Source organism: Pinus tabuliformis, chromosome 2_1 (genome assembly GCF_031772625.1).
Source record: "Pinus tabuliformis cultivar Carrire ecotype Pingquan chromosome 2_1, CPIR1, whole genome shotgun sequence".
In the NCBI taxonomy this organism is placed as follows: domain Eukaryota; kingdom Viridiplantae; phylum Streptophyta; class Pinopsida; order Pinales; family Pinaceae; genus Pinus; species Pinus tabuliformis.
The window spans coordinates 400,851,769-400,878,487 of NC_142299.1; the positions used below are offsets into that span (position 1 = coordinate 400,851,769).

The following is a 26,719-nucleotide window of genomic DNA, read 5'->3' on the forward strand; positions in this document are numbered from 1 at the left end:
TAAGAGGGAGTGTTGAAAATATAACTAGTGTTGATGTTCATAATGTAATACAAATGTATAAATGACGTACTTATTATATTCATTTATTACATTCATTATTATTATTTTATTTATAGTAAAAGCATGTTCTTCATGCTTATAGGATCAATTGAGTAAAAAGAAAATTTATTATGAGTCAAAGAAATGCAATTGAGTCAAAGTCCCATTTGGACTTCTTATAAGAAAAAGAATTTTTTGTTTGTTTGAGTCATAAAGTCAAATTGTCATCCACAAGACCAAGTCTACTCTCCCTCGACAAGTCGGCCTAAAAGAGCTAGCCATTGGACCTCCTGGACAACTACAAATACAAGACACTTCGAACTCATTCATTCACTCATCCAACACATCGATTTTTGTGGCAAATACATGAATAAGAATAGTGAAGTAGAAGAATAGAGAAAATTCATATTTTCTTTTGCTTGCTTTTGTTCACATGTGCAACAATTTTTGGGCAGCTCTACCAAATTACAGGTCCAAAATTTTGTGATTTGACAATATTTGACCAACGTTGACTTTGACTTGGTTGGAGGAGATTTGAAGGAGGAATGTGGGAAACTTGTTATTCAAGGCCCCATGAGAATGTTTTCAATGCCAGTTGTGTCAACATTCTCTTATAGTTTTGATTTGTTTTGTGTTTACACTAACCACTACTTTGTTTGATGTTGATGATGCATGGTGTCCTAATCTCTAATCTCCATCACACAATGACTAGCAACTTACAATTTCAATGTAAATGCAGTGATAAACACACATATGAACAATGAATCCTACATAACAATATTGAACTAGATCACTCAATTACGGGGTAATTGTCTACTCATGCATTAATGGTTAGAATGCATATTTATAAATTGTAATTAAGAGCGATTAGCTTTGCTCTCTACTACTTAGCACTTGGTTGGCTTACTAAAACTTCCTCTTGATTTTGATTTAGCTAATATTTGGCTAGCATGTTGTCCAATCAAACTCTAATATCTATCATCCTATTTATTCTCCCTATCGAATCTCATCTTCTTAGACTTTTAAAACCCCAACGTCATTATTTGACTTCATCTTCTTTATATCATAACACTCCAACTTCCTTCAATGTAATGTTTCACCGTATTGTAGCATTGTTCTTATTCTTTTTGCTTATCAATATATTAGTCATAACATTCATTGATACATTTATTATCTTGATCATGATCACGGTTAATATCATCCCACCCCTCTATATTCATTTATCACACACTTACTCCCTCTGAACCAAAAAACATGTGTTATCTTTATCACATTTATGGTTTAGCATTTGCCCATCCTATCTCAAAATGTGGGGTTGTGCACATTCACACCCATAATAAACTATTTATTATATACTTTACATCATCGTAAATAAAACTAGACACGAGAAATTAGTTGTTCATCATAAAACGGGCTTTACCCATCTTTGTTTATGGCTAACTAAGCCAGCATGCGAAAACACCATCAAAATTACAAATTTCTCTCGCACCTACCCCATCATTTGCCTTCCCTCCAATTCGAGTTTGTCTCCATAAAGAAAGCATTTGCATGGGATTGTTTGCGTTGACAAAAATAAATTGAAGAGCCGAAGGGCGGTTGGGGCTCTAACCGACTTCACTGCAATAAACGGGCCGAATTGCTCTGTTCACCCTCATTTCAACCCTTCTCGCGGCCGGTCTTCGTCCCGCAGTTATCATTCCATGTCCCGCGATGGCTCTGAAATTCAGCATGAGAGTAGTGTGCATGGATTATTACATGGCCACTCCTATTCCAGAGGTGGATATCTGCTACAACGCATTTCATGGTATTCTACTCATCAAATGGCTTTGTGAAACCCTTGAATTTTACAGCACTTTGCCTGTCAAATTCCTTTTTTTAATTTATTTATTGCTTTTATAGTTAATTTGATGGTCTTCCGTGTTGTTGACAGGTCAAACAGTGGCAGAGGTGCCCGTGATAAGAATATATGGCTCTACTCTCGCTGGTCAGAAGACTTGCATGCATGTTCATGGGGTTAGATTTCGAGTTCTTTTATTCAGAAGAATTTAAGAAATGATTTTAATAGCTTGCATCTCTGGACTTTTGTTGTATCAGCAAGATAATTAAGAGCACGGGGTTCGAACTTGCGACGATTGGAAGCAATTCCAAAACCTTTTCCTCACTCTAGTTAAGTAGGCACAGTATAAATTTAACACAAGAATTGACTTCCTCGGGCAATCAGGCTTTCTACTTGTTAAATGTGCGCATAGGTTTCATTGGAACATGATCGCAGATAGATAGGCATATTAACGTGGAACAAAAGGTTGTCAAAGGATACGTGCCTTTGTATTAAGTTTGCTTTTGCATATTATAGGCATATGAATGTGGAACAAAATCTTATCAAAGGATACGTGCCTTTGTATTAAGATGCAATTGCATATTTGCATAACATCTGATAGGCCAATTATGCTGGAGGGGATGATAAATAAACAAAAAACTCTGCATTATAATTATGGCCAATATCTTTACATTGGATGTGTTCCTACATGATTCTACCAGAAAGTTAGACAATAAGCATATTTGATGGTTATTTTTCAGGTTTTTGTTCTCAGACACACTATCTCTCTCACATACACATGCTACATATAGAAGGAAGGGGATGGTTGAAGAAGTAAACATAAACACCTTGCAACTAATTGATCACTATGTTTGTAGGGGCTTGTTACTGTCTGGATTGTCTGGATTAACAGTCAAGATGCTAGGGCGGACAAGTGCATACTTAGTGTCATCTTGGCACGACTCCCCACTCTTTAAGCCAACTTCTAAAAGAGCCACTAGAGGCTTCCTTACACAACAACAATACTCCACCACAAAATCAATTGACAAGTGCCTACGAAATCTTCTTTGGGTGATTGGGGTCTAGGAGTTAATTTGAACAATTGCCAATCTGAAAATTTACTAATCACTATGACAGCAGGTAATCTGTTACTCTTTGGATTAACAGTCAAGATTTTAGGGCGGCACCGCATAGGACAAGTCTCACTCACTGTAATCTTGGCATGAGTCTCCACTCTTTAAGTTGACTTCTAAAAGAACCACAGGAGACTTCCATACACAACATCGATACTCTGCCACAAAATCAATTGACTAGTGCCTATGAAATCTTTTTTGGTTGATGGGGTCTAGGAATCGATTTGAATAATTGCCAATCTGAAAATTGATTTACTATAGTAGAAAAGTGTAGACCAGCAACCAAAACATTCAATAAATGAAAAAATAACCCCTCGAAAATGCACAAAATTGAGTGTGAACTGTCCTCACCAATTTTAGGATGAATGGCCTTGATGTTACCTTTGATATGATGTTGGAAACATAGTTTAAAAAACTGACCGGACTGGTTCACCTAATAAACTAGGTTTCAAATAGGGACTGGTCAGATCTCAATGAACCGATTTAAAAAAAATACATTAAAAAAATTATTTTTTAATGAAAAAAACTATTTTTAAGATTTAAAACCACGATTCCAAGCCAATAGAGACAAAATATGCAAAGTTTGCTCATCTATATACCATGTAAAGGTGAATATATCAAAATGGCATCGAGTGCAATACATATCATCGACAAAATACATAAGTAGTGAGGCTCTAAATGACCTATAAAGTCCAAAAACAATGCTACAAGCTATGAGGCCATTGTCTTACTACAAGACTACAAGTCTACACATCATCAATGTGTTGAAATTTCTAAGTCTAACCCGTTAGAAACCCTTCATGTACTTTACTGATTTATTCCTACCTACTTGTTTTGTTAATTAACAAGCTATTTACCATGTAAATATTGGAAATAAATACAAGTACATGCTCAACACATTACAGATCAACAACTGAATGAAATAGAAACAAGCACACAAGTGACACTGTTGTTTTTGGACTAATGTCCTCGGAAAAACCCAATGCGGGAAAACCGGTGCAACGATTTGAGGGTTTGATTTATTAAGCAGTTTCAGAATACAATTTGGGTGCCAAATTTGGCTCACCCAATAGAGAAAAATCTTGGCAGTAGTACCTCTCTACCTCTCTACTAGGAAGCAGATATTCCGGCTGAAACCTCGGATAAACACTCTGACAACTGCACAGCTCCAATCTGCCCCATGAAACCTCAACGTCAGCCTCTAGGGACTGCGTCAGGGTCTCTCTGGCCCAGCGTTAGCCCAACGTCACCCTGGCTTGGCTTGCGTCAGTGTTTGGAGGCACTGCATCTGTTCTCTGGCCCTCTGCGTCACCCACGCTGGCCCTTTGAGGCTCTGTGTAGCTCTTGGCTGCCTCTGCGTGAGCCCTCGCTGGCTCTGCATGAACCCTTGGGTGCTTCTGCGTCTCTCTCTCCAGCTACTCTGCTGATCTTATCGGTGTTATCTCTGCGTCTTTGCTTCTGTATTCACTGCCCCTCAGTTGCAACTCTGATCACTTTCTCAACTTTCTCAGCAAACCCAGCCCTAGAAAGTCGAAATTTTGATATCTTGTGTGTTCTCTAAGTGACCCTCAAGCCTCCTCTTATACTTTTCTCGTTGACAAATCAACGGCCGAGATTAAGTCCCTAATCAACGACTAAGATTAGACTTGGCTTGATCTATGACATTTGCACCATTCTAACACAATTTCATATTAATTCACATTAATATTTTATTTTCCCTAAGTCTAGACTTAGGGACTCCATTAAAAATATTAATTATTTTAATATCTCCCAAACTGTTTAGAATTTACCTAAACCCTTTATGGGTATTGGAGATCTCACGTGGCTTAGCCTCTCCACCAATTTTCGTGGTTAGAGCACATTCGATGCTACTCCAAATCAACACTCCCTCTTAGCGAGGACTGTAATATTTCTCACTCAGTATCACCCTGATCATCTGGCATCGGTCCCTGTGCTGATGCTAGGCCCGCTGCCCATCATCTGCACTCCTGCATCCTGTACTGCTACCCATGGCCCTGCCACTGCCACTGCTGCATCCATACTACAACTCCCTCTCATCCTGTTGCATCGTGCTGCCCATAGCATTGTCACTATTAACCTCTGCACTGTAACCGAGTTACTGAGAAGTAAGTAACTGATCTCCCAACTTTGACATCTCCGTCAGGCTAGAGACACCCATGATGCTGAAGCTCCCTCTATCGCTGACAAGAGATCCCTCTCTGACCTCTGCGTTGCTGCAACAACTCCGTGCATCTCGCACTGTTGCACACCTCTCTGTGCCATCCTGCACTGGTGCAACACTCCCATACTTCTTGCACTGTTGCCTCACACTATCTTGGGAACCTTGCACTGTAGCTCCCTCTGTCGCTCCATCCGCATCTGTCTCTATTGACATCCGCTAGTATTGCTAATTCTCTTTGGGGCTCCCATAGCAAGGTCTATTCCAAGAGGATGGGTACCTCGAACATCTTGCTCCTCATCGCCTGTAGTTTGCCTGACTATAGCTCAATATCTCCCCACTTTCGCTCAAGTGGTGTGTGTGCACTCATGGCATAGTCATCGTCTGTCTTTACTTCCTTCTTTGCCCTTGCTGGCGCAGCCTTGGTCTTGGAGGCCTCTCCCTTGCTCTTCTTCCTTGAACACTGGGTCGCATAATGACCGAGCTCCCCATAGTGGAAGTATTTGACCTTGGAGAGGTCCTTCTGTTTCTCTTGCTTTCTCTTAGATGTTAGGGCAGCATCCACCTCCTCCATCTTGATTCTGATCCCCTTGTCATTGCTTCCCGCCTTGCTTAGCCTTCTGATCTCTTCTTGGCGAAGAGCAGCCCACATTTCCTCCCAATCTGGAAGGGTCGTCTTGCCCATTATGCTTTGGACAAACACCTCCCAGTCTTCTGAGACTGCGTTCAAGGTTGTTCTTACCATCAATTCTTGATCCGGTGTGGCCCCTATGGAAGTCAGCTAATCTCGAATCTCCTTCAATCGACCGAGGAAGGGGTCGATCTGTTCTCCCTTCTGCATTTGGTATGATCGCAACTGATTTTCTAGTAACATCCTTCTCTGCACAGAAGTATGCTGGTACAATTTCTTTAGGGCCTCCCACATCTCATTTGCCGTGTCCTTTTCGACAATATGTGGTACTACATGGTCCTTGACCTCGTCAAGAATGATGCTCTTGGCCCTCGCCATTGCCTCCTCGTACTTGTCGTTATCAGCTGGGTCAACTGGGATAGCTATCGTCCTCAAGGCGAAGTGCTTGACACGATTCCTGTCTAGAATGGATAGGATTTTGGCCTTCCAGACTACGAAGTTTGAGGCTCCATCCAGTCTGTCCTGGTCTCTTACCTCGTTCACTGTCATCTCGCTGCTCCTCTACTTCCCTCCTGGAAGTTTTTGGTGTGACTCCCTCTGAGCCTCGATTTTGCTCTTGGAAACCCTTCTGCCAATGTCGAGATGCCTCCACTCCGATTGCCAGTGTAGCTGCACCACTGATCCAGATTTTCCGGCTGGAAATCCTCGGTAGTAACTCCCCACTCCTTGGCCTTGCCCTATTAGGTACTGTTCTGACTACAGTACCCCACCAACTCCACTCGGCAACTTACCCACAACCTCCTAAACCCTAGCAAATTGAAGGTTAGAGCTCTTAGGCTCTGCGCAATCTCGACAAATCAGCTTACTCAGTCAACTGCGTCAGCCCTCCTGGCCTTTGCGTGGCTCTGCATGAGCCTGTCTTTGCCTCCCTCAGCATTTACGCTGCTTCTTCCTGGCTCAATCTTGATGATGCAGGCACTACGTCACCCCTTTCTTGCTACTACCCTGCTAGGAACAACTTCTATCACTCAGGACAACTGTTTTTTGCCGTTGTTGCTTTGCTCGGTTGATGTCCTCAGTTCCCCTGTGATCTGCAACTACACTCTGATACCATGTTGAAGTTTCTAAGTCTAACCCGTTAGAAACCCTTCATGTACTTTACTGATTTATTCCTACCTACTTGTTCTGTTAATTAACAAGTTATTTACCATGTAAATACTGGAAATAAATACAAGTACATGCTCAACACATTACAAATCATCAATTGAAGGAAATAGAAACAAGCACACAAGTTAGAAACCCTTCATGTACTTTACTGATTTATTCCTACCTACTTGTTCTGTTAATTAACAAGTTATTTACCATGTAAATACTGGAAATAAATACAAGTACATGCTCAACACATTACAAATCATCAACTGAAGGAAATAGAAACAAGCACACAAGTGACACCGTTGTTTTTGGACTAATGTCCTTGGAAAAACCCAATGCGGGAAAATTGGTGTAGCTATCTGAGGGTTTAATTTATTACGCAGTTTCAGAATACAATTTGGTTGCCAAATCCGGCTCACCTAACAGAGAAAAATCTCGGCAGTAGTACCTCTCTACTCGGAAGCAGATATTCTGGCTGAAACCCTGGATAAACACTCCGGTAGCTCTACAACTCCAATTTGCCCCACGAAACCCCAACGTTAGCCTCTAGGGACTGCGTCAGCCTCTCTCTGGCTTAGCGTTAGCCCAATGCCACTCTGGCTTGGCCTGCGTCAACCTTTGGAGGCACTGCGTCAGTCCTCTGGCCCTCTGCGTCACCCACGCTGGCCCTTTGAGGCATTGCGTAGCTCTTGGCTACCTCTACGTGAGCCCTAGCTGGCTCTGTGTGAACCCTTGGCTGGCTCTGCGTGTCTCTCTCCGACTACTGTGCTCATCCTCCCTATGCTATTTCCGCCTCTCTGCTTCTGTCTTCATTGCCTCTACGCAGCAACTTTGATCATTCTCTCAACTTTCTCAGCAAACCCAGCCCCAGAAAGTCGAAATCTTGATCTCTTGGTGTGTGTGCACTCATGGCATAGTCATCGTCTGTCTCTACTTCCTTCTCTGCTCTTGCTGGTGTAGCCTTGGTCTCGGAGGCCTCTCCCTTGCTCTTCTTCCTTGGCACTGGGTCGCATAATGACCCAGCTCCCCACAGTGGAAGCATTTGACCTTGGAGAGGTCCTTCTTATGTTTCTCTTGCTTTTCCTCAGATGTTAATGCAACATCCACCTCCTCCTTCTTGATTCTGATCCCCTTGTCGCTGCTTCACGCCTTGCTTAGCCTTCTGATCTCTTCTTGGCGAAGAGCAACCCACATTTCCTCCCAATCTGGAAGGGTTGTCTTGCCCAGTATGCTCTGGACAAAAACCTCCCAGTCTTCTGAGACTGCGTTCAGGGTTGTTCTCACCATCAATTCTTGATTCAACGTGACCCTTATGGAAGTCAGCTAATCCCGAATCTCCTTCAATCGACTAAGGAAGGGGTCGATCTGTTCTCCTTTCTGCATCTGGTATGATCGCAATTGATTTTCTAGTAATATCATTTTCTGCACAGAAGTATGCTGGTACAATTTCTTTAGGGCCTCCCACATCTCATGTGCCGTGTCCTTTTCGGCAATATGTTGTACTACATGGTCCTTGACGTTGTCAAGAATGATGCTCTTGGCCCTCACCATTGCCTCCTCGTACTTGTCGTTATTAGCTGGGTCAACTGGCATAGCTATTGTCCTCAAAGTGAAGTGCTTGACACGATTCCTGTCTAGAACGGATAGGATTTTGGCCTTCCAGACTACGAAGTTTGAGGCTCCATCTAGTCTATCCTGGTCTCTTACCCCGTTCACTGCCATCTCGCTGCTCCTCTACTTCTCTTCTAGAAGTTCTTGGTGTGACTCCCTTTGAGCCTCGATTTCCCTCTTGGAAACCCTTCTGCCAATGTGGAGATGCCCCTGCTCTGATGGCCAGTGCAGCTGCACCACTGGTCTGGATTTTTCGGCTAGAAATCCTTGGTAGCAACTACCTCCTTGGCCTTGCCCTATTAGGTACTGTTCTGACTACAGTACCCCACCAACTCCACTCGGCAACTTACCCACAACCTCCTAAACCGTAGCATACTGAAGGTTAGAGCTCGTAGGCTCTACGCAATCCCGGCAAATCAGCTTCCTCAGTCAATTGCGTCAGCCCTCTTGGCCTTTGCGTGGCTCTGCATGAGCCTGTCTTTGCCTCCCTCAGCATCTGCGCTGCCTCTTCCTGGCTCAATCTTGATGACGCAGGCACTACGTCACCCCTTTCTTGCTGCTACTCTGCTAGGAACAACTTCTGTCACTTGGGACAATTGTTTTTTGCCGTTGCTGCTTTGCTCGGCTGATGTCCTCAGTTCTCCTGTGATTTGCAGCCACGCTTTGATACCATGTTGAAGTTTCTAAGTCTAACCCGTTAGAAACCCTTCATGTACTTTACTGATTTATTCCTACCTACTTGTTCTGTTAATTAACAAGTTATTTACCATGTAAATACTGGAAATAAATACAAGTACATGCTCAACACATTACAAATCATCAACTGAAGGAAACAGAAACAAGCACACAAGTGACACTGTTGTTTTTGGACTAATGTCCCCGAAAAAACCCAATGTGGGAAAACTGGTGTAGCTATCTGAGGGTTTGATTTATTAAGCAGTTTTAGAATACAATCTGGGTGCCAAATCCGGCTCACCCAACAGAGAAAAATCTCGGCAGTAGTACCTCTCTACTTGGAAGCAGATATTCCGGCTGAAACCCCGAATAAACACTCCGACAGCTCTACAACTCCAATTTGCCCCACGAAACCCCAATGTTAGCCACTAGGGACTGCGTCAGCCTCTTTTTGGCCTAGCGTTAGCCCAATGTCACTCTGGCTTGGCTTGCGTCAGCCTCTTTCTGGCCTAGCGTTAGCCCAATGTCACTCTGGCTTGGCCTGCGTCAGCCTCTGGAGGCACTGCATCAGTCCTCTGGCCCTCTGCGTCACCCACGCTAGCCCTTTGAGGCACTGCGTAGCTCTTGGTTGCCTCTGCGTGAGCCCTGGCTGGCTCTGCGTACCTCTTTCCGACTACTGCGCTGATCCTCCATGTGCTATTTCTACCTCTTTGCTTTTGTATTCACTGCCTCTAAGCAATAACTCTGATCACTCTCTCAACTTTCTCAGCAAACCCAACCTCATAAAGTCGAAATCTTGATCTCTTGGTGTGTTCTCCAAGTGACCCTCAAGCCTCCTCTTATATTTTTCTCGTTGACAAATCAACGGTCGAGATTAAGTCCCTAATCAATGGTTAAGATTAGATCTGGCTTGATCCATGACTTTTGGACCATTCTAACACAGTTTTATATTAATTCACATTAATATTTTATTTTCCCTAAGTTTAGACTTAGGGACTCCATTAAAAATATTAATTATTTTAATATCTCTCAAACTGTTTAGAATCTGCCCAAACCCTTCTTGGGTATTGGAGATCTCATGTGACTTAGCCTCTCCACCAATTTTTGTGGCTAAGCACATCCAATGCTACCCCAAATCAACACAATCATCAAATTCATGACCACTACTAGACACAAGATCATCATCAGGGGCTACATAGACATCGTCTGGTTCAGAGTCTGAGGATGCCTCAGACTCATTTGCAACCTCAGTATTAACATTGCCAACAATAATAATAGAAGTGGACCTAATGGAAGCATGAATTGGTTGAGCTGCATGACTAGTGCCTTCCATTGGTTGTTTGCCTCTTTTTGATGTGGCTACTAATCCTGGTTATGATGGCGCTACCAAATTTGCTTCATCCCCCCTAATGCCATGTCAGTATCAAAATCAACATCAAACACAAGATCTTCATTCTCCTCTACCCATTTTGATGTTGGATCAATATCGTCCAACACAATGGGATCTAGATCAGGGGTTTTGTTCATCATTTGGTTTCGCCTTAGTCGAAGGTTGTATTGCACAAAGACAAGATCATTTAACAGTTTTTGTTCCAAACGGTTTCTCTTCTTCGTGTGTATGTGTTAATTTTAGGTATGATATATGCTTAGAGCAATGTATTTCAATTTTCATAGTTAGCTCAATATCTTTTCTAGATTAGCAATCACATCAGCGTTAAAGTAAACTAGAGATAGAACATAAACATAAATAGCAGAAGACAAGCCAAGACAAGAGGACACAAGATGTGGTGCTAGCCAGGGACAAACCCCAATTTGGGGAAACCCTTGCTCAATTCTTCTTATATGTTCTTCAATAGTTCAACAGAGAGAGAGAGAGAGTACATTTACCACAAAAGTCAACATTTTGTCTTATCTAGATAAGAGCATAGATCATCTCTAAGAAGATGATACATGAGATCAGTTGAAGACATGCTGCTTCAACTAATTCTCCAAGGTGACTCCTTCACCTATCATTATGCTGCATCTCGTCATCACGCTGCACCTCACTGCACTGCACAATGCTGGACCTTATGCTGTACACATCATACTGCTGCACCTTATGCTGCACTGCTGTCCCATGTGCCATACTGCTGTCCCACTGTTATGCTCCAACAAGCATCATAGCCAAGCTATCCTAATGTGTTAGCAGCACCATGCTTGCCACAATGTATTTGTTGTTGCTGCTGTTCTATTGTGCCACTGTTGCACAATGTCATAGCTGTCCTAATCATTGTGCTGTCCCAACATGCTGCTGTCCCATCATTGTGCTGTCCAATGAGTTTGCAGCACCATGTACCTTTGCTGCCATGTCACAACTGCTGTCCCATCACAGCTTGCTATGCTTGCCATGCTGTCTAGCCATGCTTGCCAAGCTGTACATGCTTACACTGATTCTTCTATCAACACTCTCATCATCAAATTATCCTCATACTTGAATGCTGGTGCACTGTTGTAGTTCAACAACTCTGGTTAGGGCATCAATAGTACCCTAACAACCACCTCTAAACTTTGCAATAGTCTTTGAAAAGAGTGCGGCTTACCTCCCTTGAGAAGCTGCTGTCCATACAACCCTTCACGCCGTCTAGGGAAGCCTCCACACTGTCCCTTTGACCCTTTATACGACGGCTAAGACCTTGCTGTCCACACAACCCTTCACACTATCTAGCGCAGCCTACACGTTGTCCCTTTGACCCTTCATGCTACGGATAAGTCTCTCTTGTTTGATTGCGGTTAGGGTTGAATTAGACCAGCGTTTAGGGCAGCCTTTAGGTTTGCGTTAGGATAGCCTTTAGTCTGCTTTTAGGGCTGTCTTCCATCTGCGTTTAGGGGTGCCTTCCATCTGCGTCTAGGGAAACCTCTTTTCCTCCAACGTTTAGGGCTTCCACTAAAACCCAAGACAAGTGGAGAGAAATCAAGATAGAAGTGTGTGTGAGAAATGACTCTCAAGTCATCTCCTCTTATACTAAAATGTTGAGCACATGTGGGGTTTATTTGGTTGCTGGCTGACCTTGATGAATTGACTTATAACACAAATAAATTCATATCTCCATAAATACATGTCAGAATCAGATGATCGTTAGATCAATCCTACACCTCTCGACGAGAGGAATCCAAGAAAAATATTAGTTGCCATAAATAAGATGACCCACTTGGAGTTTGCCCCTAGTTGCCAATTTTAACACTTCCTCTCAACTAGGGAGAACTCCATTTGCTAATCCATCTTTCCCACTGTACTATCTCTGCCATCAGTGCCTTGCACTGCTTTGATCAGCTGCCATAAATAAGATGACCCACATGGAGTTTGGCCCTAGTTGCCAATTTTAACACTCCCTCTCAACTAGGGAGAACTCTATCTGCTAATCCATCTGTTGGATTGTACTATCTCTACCATTAGTGCCCTGCTCTGCTCTACCCTACTGAGCTCTGCTTTGCTCTTCTCTGCAGAACCATGAAGAAGAAGAATTGATTGAGAATGTCTCATACCATTCTCTACTGACACGAGAATGTCTCATACCATTCTCTACTGATCAATATCACAAGAGAGTGTCTCAAACCACTCGTATTGATCCCAGATCAGTTTCATTGATCCCAGATCAATATCACAAGAGAGTGTCTCAAACCACTCATATTGATCCCAGATCAATGGAGGTCATCCTAGGATAGGGAGTACGGTAGATACAACGATGCGTCCATCGATAGTACTACTATGGTCCCTAACCCCATTTCCTTGCTTATTGGCCAGATGAGAGGTACTTCCCATGAGTCCCAGACTATATGGGTAGGATGCCTCGACAGGTGAACCATTCATCTTGTCCCTAAGTCACCTCGGGGTATCACAGGGGAAGACTGAGCCATTCACCCTGTACACAACGCATCATTAGGGGAGGGTGAGTTGCCCTATGGTTGTTGGTTGCTCCAATAAGTACCCCAAGTCCCATGGAGCTCTTAGAGCTCAATGCATGCAACATGCAGGACCCTCATAAGAGGGTCTCTCAATGACTCCAAGTCTTTTGGGAAAGTCAAAATTTGACCTTTCCTCAGGGCTTTGACAAAATGTTTGTGACCTGTACATCAGTCTCAATGCGATGGAGCCTCCTCGCTTATCGATGTACCATATCCTAGATAAGGTATTATTTCATGTCTATCTGTTGGAGCAATCATAGAATACAAGATTCCTCAACAATCGAATCCCCCCCTGGTTGACACAGAGGATCACGATGTTATCCGTCATGTGTACAAACAGCTCGCTGAAGAGCTTCCACAACCAGGCAGCTTCACACGAGATCATATTCGTAGCTATGTATTCGATTTTAGCAGTGCTTATAGCAACCGACTTTTGCTTCCTGCTCATCCATGATATCGAAGCAGAATCCAAAGAGCATCAACACTCAGAAGTGCTCTTGTGATCCTCCACATTGCCTACCCAGTCAGCATTCGAATAATCATGCAGCGTCACATTTCCGGTAGTGTATCTCAATCCATGAGAGATTGTGCCCCGAAGATATCTCAGAAGATTCTTGGCACCAATCGAGTGAGGCTCAACCATATATGAGCTCATCATGCTAATTGCAAAACATATGTCCGGATGGTAGTTCACCAAGAACATCAACGCGAATGAGTTTATGAAACTTAGAGGCATTTCCCAAATCTGGTCCGTCATCACTACCATATAAATTTTGAAAGTTAAGATCCTAGAGGTAGTCACGGGCTTGTAGTTTACCATTCCACATCTGGAATCCAACTCCCTCTTACTTCTGCAAATGAGAGGGTCTGCACCTGTCAGAAATAGAACGTCCTCAGAAGGTGTCGGGACTCGGTATGAGAGGTTTATCATCCACAACCTTCAAGCAATGGTTTGGATCGGCTACACTCCTAGTGAATCTTAGCTTCATCAGACAGCTATCAATCCTGTCATACTACGCCTGAGGTGTTTTGCTTCAAGTCATAGAGGGCTTTCTTCCATCTGCACACATGAGATTTCCGATCATGAATCTCAAACCCCTCAGGTTGTTCCAAACCTATGGACCTGTTACATGAGGGGAATGGTACCCATGTAAGATTTTCCTTCGTACATCTTAGACATGTACCTTCATGCTCTTCTTGAATATAGGCATCCTTGTCACCGTCTGATTCACATCGGGTAGGGCCCCATATTAAGTAGACCTCTAGTGCTATAGATGAGATGTGACAACTGACATGGTCCCCAATGGACCATTCTGTAACTTGATACAAATTTCCAACCCTGAACCCATGAGTAAAAGCATCTTAGAAAATTCTATTTTTAAACACATACCTTTCCATCGATGTGTGCCACCCTGAAACCTTTGACTTCCATTGCCGAAATGGAAACCAGGTTCTTGCGATCAGGTACATAAAAGAGATTTTGTAAATGAATGAAGTTACCCTCATTCAGTTGAGGGGTAATATTCCCTACACCCTTTCCGGGATAGGTGGCGTCGGCTCCAAGTGTAATCCCACGATTGTTTCCATCTCTACTAAATTAGAGAGACCACCCTCCTATCCGATGAAGTGCCGTGAAGCACTACAATCAATAAGCCAGATTTCCAAAGAGTTTGAAGGAGAGGGCCAATACAAGATAACGCTTCTTTATCTTATCATAAATAATATTTGATTCTTCAATCCCACCACTGTTTCCATCTCTACTAAATTAGAGAGAGCACCCTCCTATTCGATGAAGTGCTTTGAAGCACTACAATCAATAAGCCAGATTCCCAAAGAGTCTGAAGGAGAGGGCCAATACAAGATATTGCTTCTTTATCTTATCAGAAATAATATTTGATTCTTCATACTTGGGGTTCCTCGCTTTCTTGAAGAGTTGATCGTTTCCTTGATGACCTGCATTACTTGTCATTCCTCCAATCATTGAGGATGTCCTTGGAATGATTGTTATCATCATCAAGTGATGTGTCCCTACCTCGGATATTCCTTCGCATAATGGCCGAACTTATTACAAACAAGGCATCTATCTTTCCTTCCACCCTGAGACTTGGACTTCCTAATGAAGTGGTCTTTAGGTAGGCCATCAAAAGCTTCCGTTGTGCTATTCTGATAATGTTCTCTGCTTCGCCTTCACCGTTGGTGATTTGAAGAGGGATGAGGAATTCATTGATCCTTTCCCAAATGTCTTTGGTGATTGCTCTTTCACTTTTCCTTGGGCGTTGTCTTCACCTCACCTCTGATACCATGTTAATTTTAGTATGTTCTATGCTTAGAGCAATTTATTTCAATTTTCACAGTTAGCTCAATATCTTTTCCAGATTAGTAATCACATCAGCATTAAAGTAAACTGTAGATAGAACATAAACATAAATCGCAGAAGACAAGCCAAGACAAGAGGACACAAAATGTGGCGCTAGCTAGGGACAAACCCCAATGTGGGGAAACCCTTGATCAATTTTTCTTATATGTTCTTCAATATTTCAACAAAGAGAGAGAGAGAGATAGTACATTTACAATAGAAGTCAACACTTTGACTTATCTAGATAAGAGCATAGATCATCTCTAAGAAGATGATACATGAGATCAATTGAAGACATGCTGCTTCAATTGATTCTCCAAGGTGACTCCTTCACCTATCATTGTGCTGCATCTCGTCATCATGCTGCACCTCACCGCGCTGCACCTCACTGCGCTGCACCATGCTGCACCCATCATTACAATGCTGGACCTCATGCTGTACACATCATACTGCTGCACCTTATGCTGCACTGCTGTCCCATGTGCCATACTGCTGTCCCACTGTTATGCTCCAACAAGCATCATAGCCAAGCTGTCCCAATGTGTTAGCAACACCATGCTTGCCACCATGTACTTGTTGTTGCTGCTGTCCTATTGTGCCACTGCTGCACAATGTCATAGTTGTCCTAATCATTGTGCTGTCCCAACATGCTATTGTCCCAATATGCTACTGTCCCAATATGCTGCTGTCCTAACATGTTGCTGCCCCAATATGTTGCTGTCCCATCATTGTGCTGTCCATTGAGTTTGCAGCACCATGTACCTTTGCTGCCATGTCACTGCTGCTGTCCCATCACAACTTTCTATGCTTGCCATGCTGTCCAGCCATGCTTTCCAAGCTGTACATGCTTACACTGATTCTTCTAGCAACACTCTCATCATAAAATTATCCTCATACTTATACTTGAATGTTGGTGCACTGTTGTAGTTTAGCAACTCTGGTTAGGGCTTCAATAGTACCCTAACAACCACCTCTAAACTTTGCAACAGTCCTTGAAAATAGTGCGGCTTACCTCCCTTGAGAAACTGCTGTCCATACAACCCTTCACGCTGTCCCTTTGACCCTTTATGCGGCGGCTAAGACCTTGCTGTCCACACAGTCCTTCATGCTGTCTAGGGCAGCCTACACTTTGTCCCTTTGTCCCTTCATGTTGTGGCTAAGACTCTCTTGTTTGATTGTGGTTAGGGCTGGATTAGACCAACTTTTAGGGCTGGATTAGATCAGCATTTTAGGGCTGGATTAGACCAGCGTTTAGGACAGCCTTCCATTTGCGTCTAGGGCAACCTCTTTTCCTCCAATGCCTAGGGCTTCCACTCCTAGATTTCTCTTCCACTAAAACCCAAGGCAAGTGGAGAGAAATCAAGATGGAAGTGTGTATGAGAAATGACTCTAAAGTCATTTCCTTTTATACTAAAACGTTGAGCACATGTGGGTTTATTTGGTTGCAGGTTGACCTTGATGAATTGACTTATAACACAAATAAATTCATATCTCCATGAATACATGTCGAAATCGGATGATCGTTAGATCAATCCTACACCTCTCGACGAGAGGAATCCAAGAAAAATATCAGTTGCCATAAATAAGATGACCCACATGGAGTTTGGCCCTAGTTGCCAATTTTCACAGTACGCGCTCAAAAACAGACCAATTGCACTCACAACCTGAAGCATTGCAATTTTGGCTGAGGACTCTAATTGCAAACTTTTGCAATTGTGGACATTGGTTGCCAAATGACTTCCACCAATGTGTTGCAAAGAAAAAGACATTAATTGGTAACTTCATTTCATTACATATTTACAAATTAAAAGTATTTATAGATAATTTGAATTGTAAATTTGTAAACAATTTAACTTGAAAAGAAAAACAAATTGGAATTGCTTGCTTGGTTGATCCACATCTCTTGCCGTCTTTGCCAAGATTTTTGCCAAAGGTATCAGCTGCCATACTGAAAAGAGTAAGTTGTTTATGTATTTCCAATTGGTCTGCATGGATAGGGACCATGCTCTCCAAGCAATCAATCAATCCATCTTTGATCTCCCCATCCCGCAGATCTCCTAGCAGAGCTTTATAATGATACTTTGGGTTAAAAAAATACCCAGCTGCATGTATAGGACGATGGGGTTGATTGTTCCATATGTTATTAATGATCTCCCATATACGGCCATATTTAACTAACCTATCCTTGTAAGTTGCCCGTATCTACTCTTTTGCCTGATCCATAGCCTCATTATTGTAGCCCATGGCCAATTTTTCCCCCTTTGCCATCCTTAGCCCCGTAACAAGGGGCTCGGTAATTTTCATAAGCTTTGCAAACCTTTTCCGAAAATAATTGTCAAAAACTTTCTTTTTGTTGTCTTTGCCATCTTGTTTACGAGCCCATCGAGATTCAGTCTAATCATTAGAAGAAAACATTTTCTGCAGGTTTTTTTGTTGAGAATTGAGACATTGCAATGTGAGGAAGTGAGTTGCAAATCTCGTAATTGCAGGCCTAACAAGCTCTTTGCCCCCAATGTTTTTCCTCATTAGGCTCAATACCCATGAGTGGTTGTAGATGTATTTTGTAATGCATTTGGCATGCTCTACAGTGTTTTTTACCCACTCCACTTTGCTTATGTCCTCAAGCATGAGGTATATGCAATGTGCAACACATGGAGTCCAAATTATGGTCTTTTATTTGGAATCAAGCATCTTTCCAGCAAGAACATAGTTTGAGGTATTATCTATGATGACCTGCACAACATTTTGCCCCCCCACTTGTTGAACAATCTCATCCAAAAGCTCAAATAGAAGGGTTGCATCCTTAACCTTATCAGATGCATCAACTGATGTCAAAACATGGTTCCTTGAGGGCAAGAAACAAGAAAATTAATGATAGTGTGGTTTTTTCCATCGGTCCATCCATTTGACATGATGGAACAATTTGTTTTGAGCCATGACTCTCTATACTCGGCCAAATATTGATCAATGGAAGAAATCTCTTTTTGCAAAAGAGCTCCCCTCAAGTCATGCATAGTAGGGCCTTTGAAGCCCTTTCCTGCAGTTATAATAGAGTCCCACATAGCTTGGCAATAAGTTGAGCGAGCAACATTAAATGGGATATCTGCAGACTGCATCATACCACCATCTAGCAATGTATTGATAAGAAGTTTCTTGGCATTGTTTTTTTCAATTTTGGTCCAAAGTGGGTTGATGACTTGGCTGGAAGGAAGTGGGATTAGCAGAGGCAGTGGTGGCAGAGGATGAGAAATAACTTTGGATGTCTGTTCTCTTTGCTCCTTTAGATTGTTGGCCAAGAGCAAGAGGAACATAGTGAAAGGGGTCATTGGTGGAAGGGATAAAAGAAGAGTCTTGAATCTCATAATCATCATACTCACTCTCTTTCATGGCTTCTAATAATTCCCTCTTCCTTGAAATTTCATCTTGGATGGCCTTTTCCCTAGCCTTATTCTCCCCAAATTTTCAAACTTGGAAAGTTATTTTGCGCTATTAGGACCTAACACTTCATTTGGTGCTTCACATGGCTTTACTTGGCCTCTTATCCTAGCCAAATGTTGATTCAATCTGATAATACCCCCACCTCCAATAGGTTTTTTGCAAAATTTGCATATCATTTTTCCATCAATCACATCACAATGAACCCATGCAGTGTCCTTGGCTTTTGGAGTCGTGTTGGCTGTTGGGGCTTGACCCATGTTTGGAGTTAATTAGCTAAACAAATTCCTGTACAGGCCCTTTCGGCAATAGTCTGCGGAGCGCGGACCGAGGTCTCACCCGAAGTAGTATGGGGGGTGCTGGAACCAGGTTTTCGCACCCTTGAGATGTCTGAGAGGTTGATTCGGTCCAACTGTTAGTCCCTGCGCGTAGGTTACTTCGCGCACTTCCCTATCCTTCGCACCCTGATCTACTTGCCTTCGCGCAACCCTAACTAGGGACTGTGGGGCTTCCGCGCTGCTGGAGCAGCGCTCTGCACTATTTCCCTAAGTCACACCCGAGATCTTACTTATCTTCTTACACCAGTTAGTTATCTTCGTGTAAATGGATGCCTTATGTTATATTTATTTATACAACACATTCATATGAGTTTGTGCAGCAAATAAATAGTAAACTTGTAATTCATACCCAATAATACATAAAACAGGAAAAGATACACAAAAATATGATATAACTTCTCTTTATTAATGCTTCCAATGGTTACAGACTCAACCTGCCCTGCGCACTCAGTTGCAGGGGTCCGCGCACTCAGCTGCGGACTACTAGGCCTCTGCGCACTTAGCTGCAAAGCCTTCTCCTACTCCACGACCCAAGGACACAACTTACACTTCGACTCAATCCCTTAGACTCGTCATGCTTAGATTCCATCCATTGTTTTCTACACTTAGAGCCGCACTCTATTTATATAATCCCATGGTCCACGGACCATGGGTGGATCTTTCAAACTGACATTACATTACAAAACCAAGGGCGGACAACCTCTATTATGACTTCGCGCTCCGCGCCCACAAATCGCGGAGTCTTTAAAATGGACTTGGTCAAAACTTGGGCTTTAAGCCCCAAAACATGCCTTGTGGGGGATTCCACGCCCAACATTGGCTTGAAATAATTAAAATTTGCAAAGAAATCTGCCATTTGAAAAAATTTGCAGCTAAGAAAAATGGAAAATCTAAGATAAATTTAGGAAAAAAATGCATTTGCAACCTACAAATTTTGATAGCATAGAACTAGAGATTTGATAGCATAAAACACATAGAAAAATTTAATACATGGACAACAGTGAATTGAGGAATTTTTCAAGTGAAAATCCTTTCCTGGAAATGCAAACTAGCTTCCTTAGCCTCCTCTTGAAGATGTTAACATTACTAACAACTCCAAAATATCTCCAACTCCAACTCCAAGGCTCCAAGATGACTACTCCAGAAAAGCCTTAACACTCTCCAAGCTCCCAATCAAACTCACAAAAACTCCAAATGAGATGTGTGAGGCAAATGAGGGTGGTGAGTTCCTTTTAAAGGTTTGGAGATGGTGTTTTTGGCGGGAAACAACCCTTATTGTCCCTCCAAAACCCCCAGGAAGCTTCCTAAACTATGTTGTGTGGGTCTGTCACAACCTTGGCAATGAACCAACAGGCTTAGGACGAAATCGGATGGTTTGACCATAAACCGGCCGGTTTGGGCTGGTTTTTGTGGATTTTGGGCAAAATAGGCCCTTAAACCTGATTTTTTGTTTGGTTTGACCCAGTCACCCAATGAACCGGCCGATTTTCAAAACTATGGTTGGAAAAGACAACTTAGCTTGTTGATTTAGAACTGCTAAACCGGCCGGTTTGGGCTGGTTTTTGTGGATTTTAGGCGAAATAGGCCCTTAAACCCGATTTTTTGTTCGGTTTGACCCGATCACCCAATGAACTGGCTGGCTTGACCGGTTTTTGGTTCAAGCCGATCGATTTTTAAAACTATGGTTGGAAAAGACAACTTAGCTTGTTGATTAGACCTGCAAACCTGCAATTTGATAGACAAATGCAGAAACTAGCAAGCTATAGTCTACTTTGGGGCCTTTTAGAAGCCTTAAAATGTGCAAGAAACTTATGGCTATTGGTTGGAAGCGTTATTACTGTGAAATATGAACCCAATGAGTCCATTAGCATTCAAAAGGCTAAGTATGTCAATAGATTTCCAAATCTTGAATTTACTACTCAGTTTTAGGGGTTGAATTCCCACCAGGGTTAAGACCTAGATTTTAATTTATGCACATATTTTATCATAGCAAGCTTGGGATTGTTTATTCACTTTAAAAAATGTTTAATATACTTCTAAAAAGTGAAGAAAATGAATAGGTTGAAAATTTATACCTTTAAATGCAAAATTCCCTTGAAAGAGCTTCACTTACCATCTCAACTGGTGGCTGTAATTTGTTCTCGCAGACATGCAAAACCTTTGGACAACAATTTGTTTTGTTTGAAATTAGCTTTTCCTACACACAAGTGATTATATCTTTCTTGGGCCAATTAAATAAATCTTTAAAGCAAAACCCAAGTGCCAAAACTAGCTAAATGATGAAAATTAAAGCTTAAGCTTGTAATTTTTTTATTTTTTTCGTGTTTGTAGTTTTGCTTTTGATTTTTGTTTTCAAAAAATAATATATAAATGAATTTTGAAAAAGATTTTGAATTTTGAAATTCGTTGAGGTGAAGATGAAGCTTACCTTGCCCTTCTAATTTCCTCTTCTAGTGTTTGATTACCCTCCCTAAATCAACCCTTTATTTGGATAAGTAGTGAGTTTGGAGTCATTACGCTAGTCGTCCCTATGCTTGTCTAAGACTTCTACCTTTTGAAAGACCTCTGGCCAATGGATCAACCTCCAATAAGGGTTTGTCCAAATATCAGATTTTGATACCTCTAGTTCTAAAAGAAGGTGAGACCTAGCATCATGACCCTTCTTTTCGATTTGACTATTTAGCTCCTCAATGGATTGATCAAATAACTTTGTGTAATTTAGATAAAAACCTGCATAACATTTTATGACGGCACAATAATCTTTACAAAAGACAAGGAGAGAAAAAAATGGAAAAACCAATTCACAAATTGTACTCAAGAATCAAGATGTTGCACCAAAGAAGTTCTTATTATGGAATCAATGATTTCACATTTTCACAACATGCTTTGGTAAGGAGGGAGAACTCTATATTTATAAATGAGACTGTCAATATCTATCACCATAATGGCAAGATTTGGTGAGAGTGATTAACACAATTCCTTAAGGTTTCAAGGGGCCAAGCTATGAAAAAATTAGAACAATTTTGCTCAAGAAAGAGAGGCAACTTCTTGATGATGTTTTGAAACCAATTCGTAACTCGTGGGGTAGCACAGGGCTTTCCGTTATCTTAGATGGCTGGACTGACACAAGGCATAGGCCATTTATTAATGTCATTGCATCATCACCAAAAGGAGCCATGTTTAGAAAAGCATAGGATTGTTCGGGTGAGGTAAAGGATAGTAAGTTCATTGCTGTAATTTTAATTTTAATCCCTTGTAAGTTTGGGTGAGGTGGAGTGGCTTCAACAATCCATTGCACACTTTGGCACATGTTCTAGATCCAAAATTTTATGAGGAAGAATTCATTGCTCAAGGCAATGGAAAGAAGGCCCGACATAAGGAGAAGGAGATGGCCAATGGAGTGAAGAATGTCTTTCAAAGGTTGTTTCCAGCTTCTTTACAAACTGATGTAAGGGAGGATTTTTTTTGTTCTGCTGCTAGAATAGAGGATTTTGCAGACTTAATCAGCTTTGGATAAGAGGAGGACCATGAACCCGGTTAAGTGGTGGACTTATCATGGGGCAAATGATGTTTATTTGCAAAGTCTTGCCACTCTTATTCTAGCACAAGTGGCAACTCTTCATCAACAAAATGTAATTGGATCACTTATAGTTTCATTCATTCTGTGAAGCACAATAGGTTGGGATCACAAAAGGCAAAGGATCTTGTATATGTTCATTCAAACCTACCCCTTGTGTTTCATAGGGGTGAAGAATATACAAATGGACCTCATAAATATTGGGATGTGGAAGTAGAATGTCAGGCTTAGAACTCTCTCTTGTGCTCTTGATATTAGTGCTAGGTGATGCAAGTGGAATTGCAAGTGCAAGTACTAGTAGAGTTGTCACTTCTGTTGAACCAACATCTTGTTCTATTTTGTTGATGAGGATGGGGATTTTTATGATTAATGATATGTTAATGTAGCCAATAATTGTCTTTAGCTTACGTTTCATTTTAGTAGTCTAATGTGTAAAGGCTAATTTTGGAACCTTTGATGTACAACCTCATATATAAAAGGCCAATTTTGGAACCTTTGATATACAAGCTTATATATAAAGGCTAATTTTGGATTTGAGCATCATGTAATCATTTATAAGAGTTAATATAGACTTGGTTTTCCTTCTAAAATGTCAGTTATGTGTCTCATTCTTTCTTTTCTTGCAAGATAATACGTTATTAACTTATTTGTATGTATGTATGTGTGTGTGTGTGTGTGTTACTATGTATGTATGTATGGCGTTTTGATCAATGTTTCCATTTTCCATGGGTCGCGTTTCTAGTTGTACCTATTTTGAAAACTTCCAGACTTTTCAACGTTTCGTGCAACTTAGCTTTCTACTCATAGTTTGTTAGCTTTCCGTGTTACTCGGGAAGTGTTTACAGTGTACTCACTTCTAAACAAGGGCCTGTGAAGAGTACCCCCAAGTAGGTGTATGTACAAGTGATCTCAATCTTCTCTCCTTTGAAAAAAGAAATGGGATCAAAGGGTGTCTTCTTCGATCTATTGAAGATCATGACTTTGGTTTTACCTAGGTTGACTATGAATTGTCGAAGGTCAAAAAAGAGGGCTAGGGCATCTAAACCCCTCATGGAATGAGGGCTAGAAGGATCACATCGTCAATGAAAAGTAGGATAGGTATCAAGACATAGTGGAGTAGGCATCCATCTCCCTCCTGAATGTGTTCATGCAAAAAGGACTCTAGCTCGTTAATGTAGATCCCAAACAATGTGGGGGACAAGGGACAACTGTTTGACCCCAATGGTACCCTTGATAAACTTTGATAATCCATGTGCCATGTGAAGATGACTAAGAATTGACTCGTAAAGGTGTATGATAATTGTCAACAGGGTATCTCAGATATCAATATCGTTGAGTCTCAGGGACAATGCCTAGTAGGGTACATAGTTGAAAGCTTTTTGAAAGTCCACAAAACAGCAATAGACCTTTGAAGAGTGATGTTGTGCCTCCTCAATAATGGCTTGGAGTGTAAGGATGTGGTCAATGCTCTAATACTTAGGTCGGGGTCCAGCATGTCCTTTGGCTTTGAGTAGCCTCCTCTCAAGCTTCCCCGAAAGCATCAAATTGGCTATAGCATAAAATTTAAAAATTATATGGCCTAACATGATTGTCTTGTAGTTGTTGGGATTCATACGAGAGCCTGATTAGTGAATCAAGTGGATAATATGATGCTACCAAGATTGTCAAAAACCCTCGTAGACTACATGGTTGAACAATTTGGCTAGGTCGCTATCCCTAGCATGAAGACCCTGTTTGAAAAGCTCTGCTTGGAATGAGTACGAGTGCGACTAAGAAAGACTTAGATATAGAGAAATAGTGTGGCATTACAGTCAGAGAAGAGGCAGAGTGCAGGTCTGCTTGCGGTAGGAGAATGGCAAAGCTCAGAGGCTGTTTCAGCACGCGGGAAACATGGAGTTATCAGAACCAACAAAGTTCTGGTACCACTGCCAGATTGGGGATGAGCAACTCGAAGATTGAGGACATGTAACTCCACCTATCTGTGTTTTTATTAACTCAAAGCTGCATATATACAATGGGAGGTAACTTTTTCTTGCACATCCTATGAGAGACTCTTGGTCTTCATCCAGGCTCTCCAGTTCATGTACCTCTGTATTATGTACATCTATAACAATACAATAATCCTGAAGGATTGTGTGTCAAAAATACTTGTACTTTTGCTACGTTCTCTTCAAAGTTCATACTATAGTGACGTGGTTCTGTAGATCTTATCACTGCATCACCATTCTCCAATTTTTTAATATTTGTTTTGGCACATTAATTCATTCTAATCAGGCAGTCAATATTTCCTTTTGTAAGTATGCATATGTACATTCTTGCTCAATTTCGATCTCTTATCGATGATATCGATCTGCAGCATCATGAGCCTTAATACTAGCCATAGAAAATTGTTCTCATAAACTTGTACTTTTTTTGCCTCCATACTGGTATAAAATTATGAATTTCTTCAGTTATTCTGGGTACTGTATTAATCATCGGGGGTTCAATATTAAATTTATTTGCTGTGTTGGTGAATGATGGTTTTGAGTGGGTTACCCCCTTTGGATGTCAACAACCCTTTTCAATATTTTTGGCTACAGTGAGGCATAATACCTTTCATTGGGTTATCACCTTTGGAGGGCCACCAACCTTTTTTTATCATTTGCCTTTTTTTCTTATAATAGGAATAATGTTGAACATTGCTAAGTGTTTGGAGCTACATATTAGTAAGCAACGACAATGCGTGTTTCAGCTATATGGACTATGAATAATGACTACAAATGTCAAGTGGTTTGTGATTGGGCATGGTTCATCCCGTCACTTAATGTTCTTGGTATGATGGATAGTAGCCAATTACTCCTAAATTTTACGTAGGCTGCATTTCATTCTGGCCACTCTATTTTTTTGTATATGGGCAAGTACATCAAGTTGTGATTGTAGCATGTCAAGGAGATTGACCCATAACAAGAATATGTGGTTTTTGTCAATGGCTGAAAATTTAATTTTCCCAAACAGATTATTTGGTTGGAGTCGGGTGGTGGTGGCAGTGACGGGGATGAATGGCAGCAGTGTGAAGGAAAGAAATGGATCGTGAAGTAAAAATAAGTAACACATAGCCAAGGATGTACACTAACACTACTTGTTCCAATCTGCATGGAATCTAATTAGAAATACTCAGAAATTACATCATTCTCCCTTCAATAGGCAGTGCTGTAACTGATTGATGATCATGACAGTACGGAAAGGAACAGAGCAGTAGCTTCTATCTGGAAAAAGTTGTTTCCTCACAGAAACAAACATGGTCATTCATAATATTAAACTATAGAATGTTCATGGGCTTTTACATATTAATATGTGGGAATATACTTATATTCAACTAAATATCGTTAAGTATTTTATAGTTTAGTTCATTTCAAATTCAGAGGAGAATGGAAATGTTGTTTAGCTTTTACATTATTTCACATTTGTTGGGATGCAAGGTAAATTCATACTTTACTGTAATCATATGAAAGCATCAGTTTAGAAATCCTGGTGATCTGCATCTTTACAATCTCAGCATGCAATTTATATAATTTTGTGGAAATGACCGTTTTCTATTTTATAGTGTCAACTTTATGCTATCAATCTATCTTTGCGCATGCAACATATAGTTGTGGAAAAAATGTTTTAGCCCTGCTAATTTTGTTGTTTTGCTGGTTGACAAAGTTCTAGGTTTTTCATGTTAAATTTATCCTGCTTCAGAGGGTTGCTTTTCATTTAGTTTTAATAATTGTTTTCTACTGAACTTATGCAGGCTTTCCCATATCTCTATGTACCATACGATAACGACTTGCCTCAAAATCTTCAAGAAGGCTAG

General features: G+C 41.3%; 1 protein-coding gene across 1 annotated transcript; it reads left to right on the forward strand.

Annotated features, from left to right (window-relative positions):
* Window positions 1-1,555: 1,555 nt before the first annotated feature.
* On the forward strand, window positions 1,556-26,719 carry LOC149200553 (DNA polymerase zeta catalytic subunit-like). The gene is made up of 3 exons (XM_089400975.1): window positions 1,556-1,843; window positions 1,970-2,052; window positions 26,657-26,719. Exons 1-3 carry the CDS (start codon window positions 1,750-1,752, stop codon window positions 26,717-26,719), a joined length of 240 nt encoding a protein of 79 aa, XP_089257101.1. The 5' UTR covers window positions 1,556-1,749.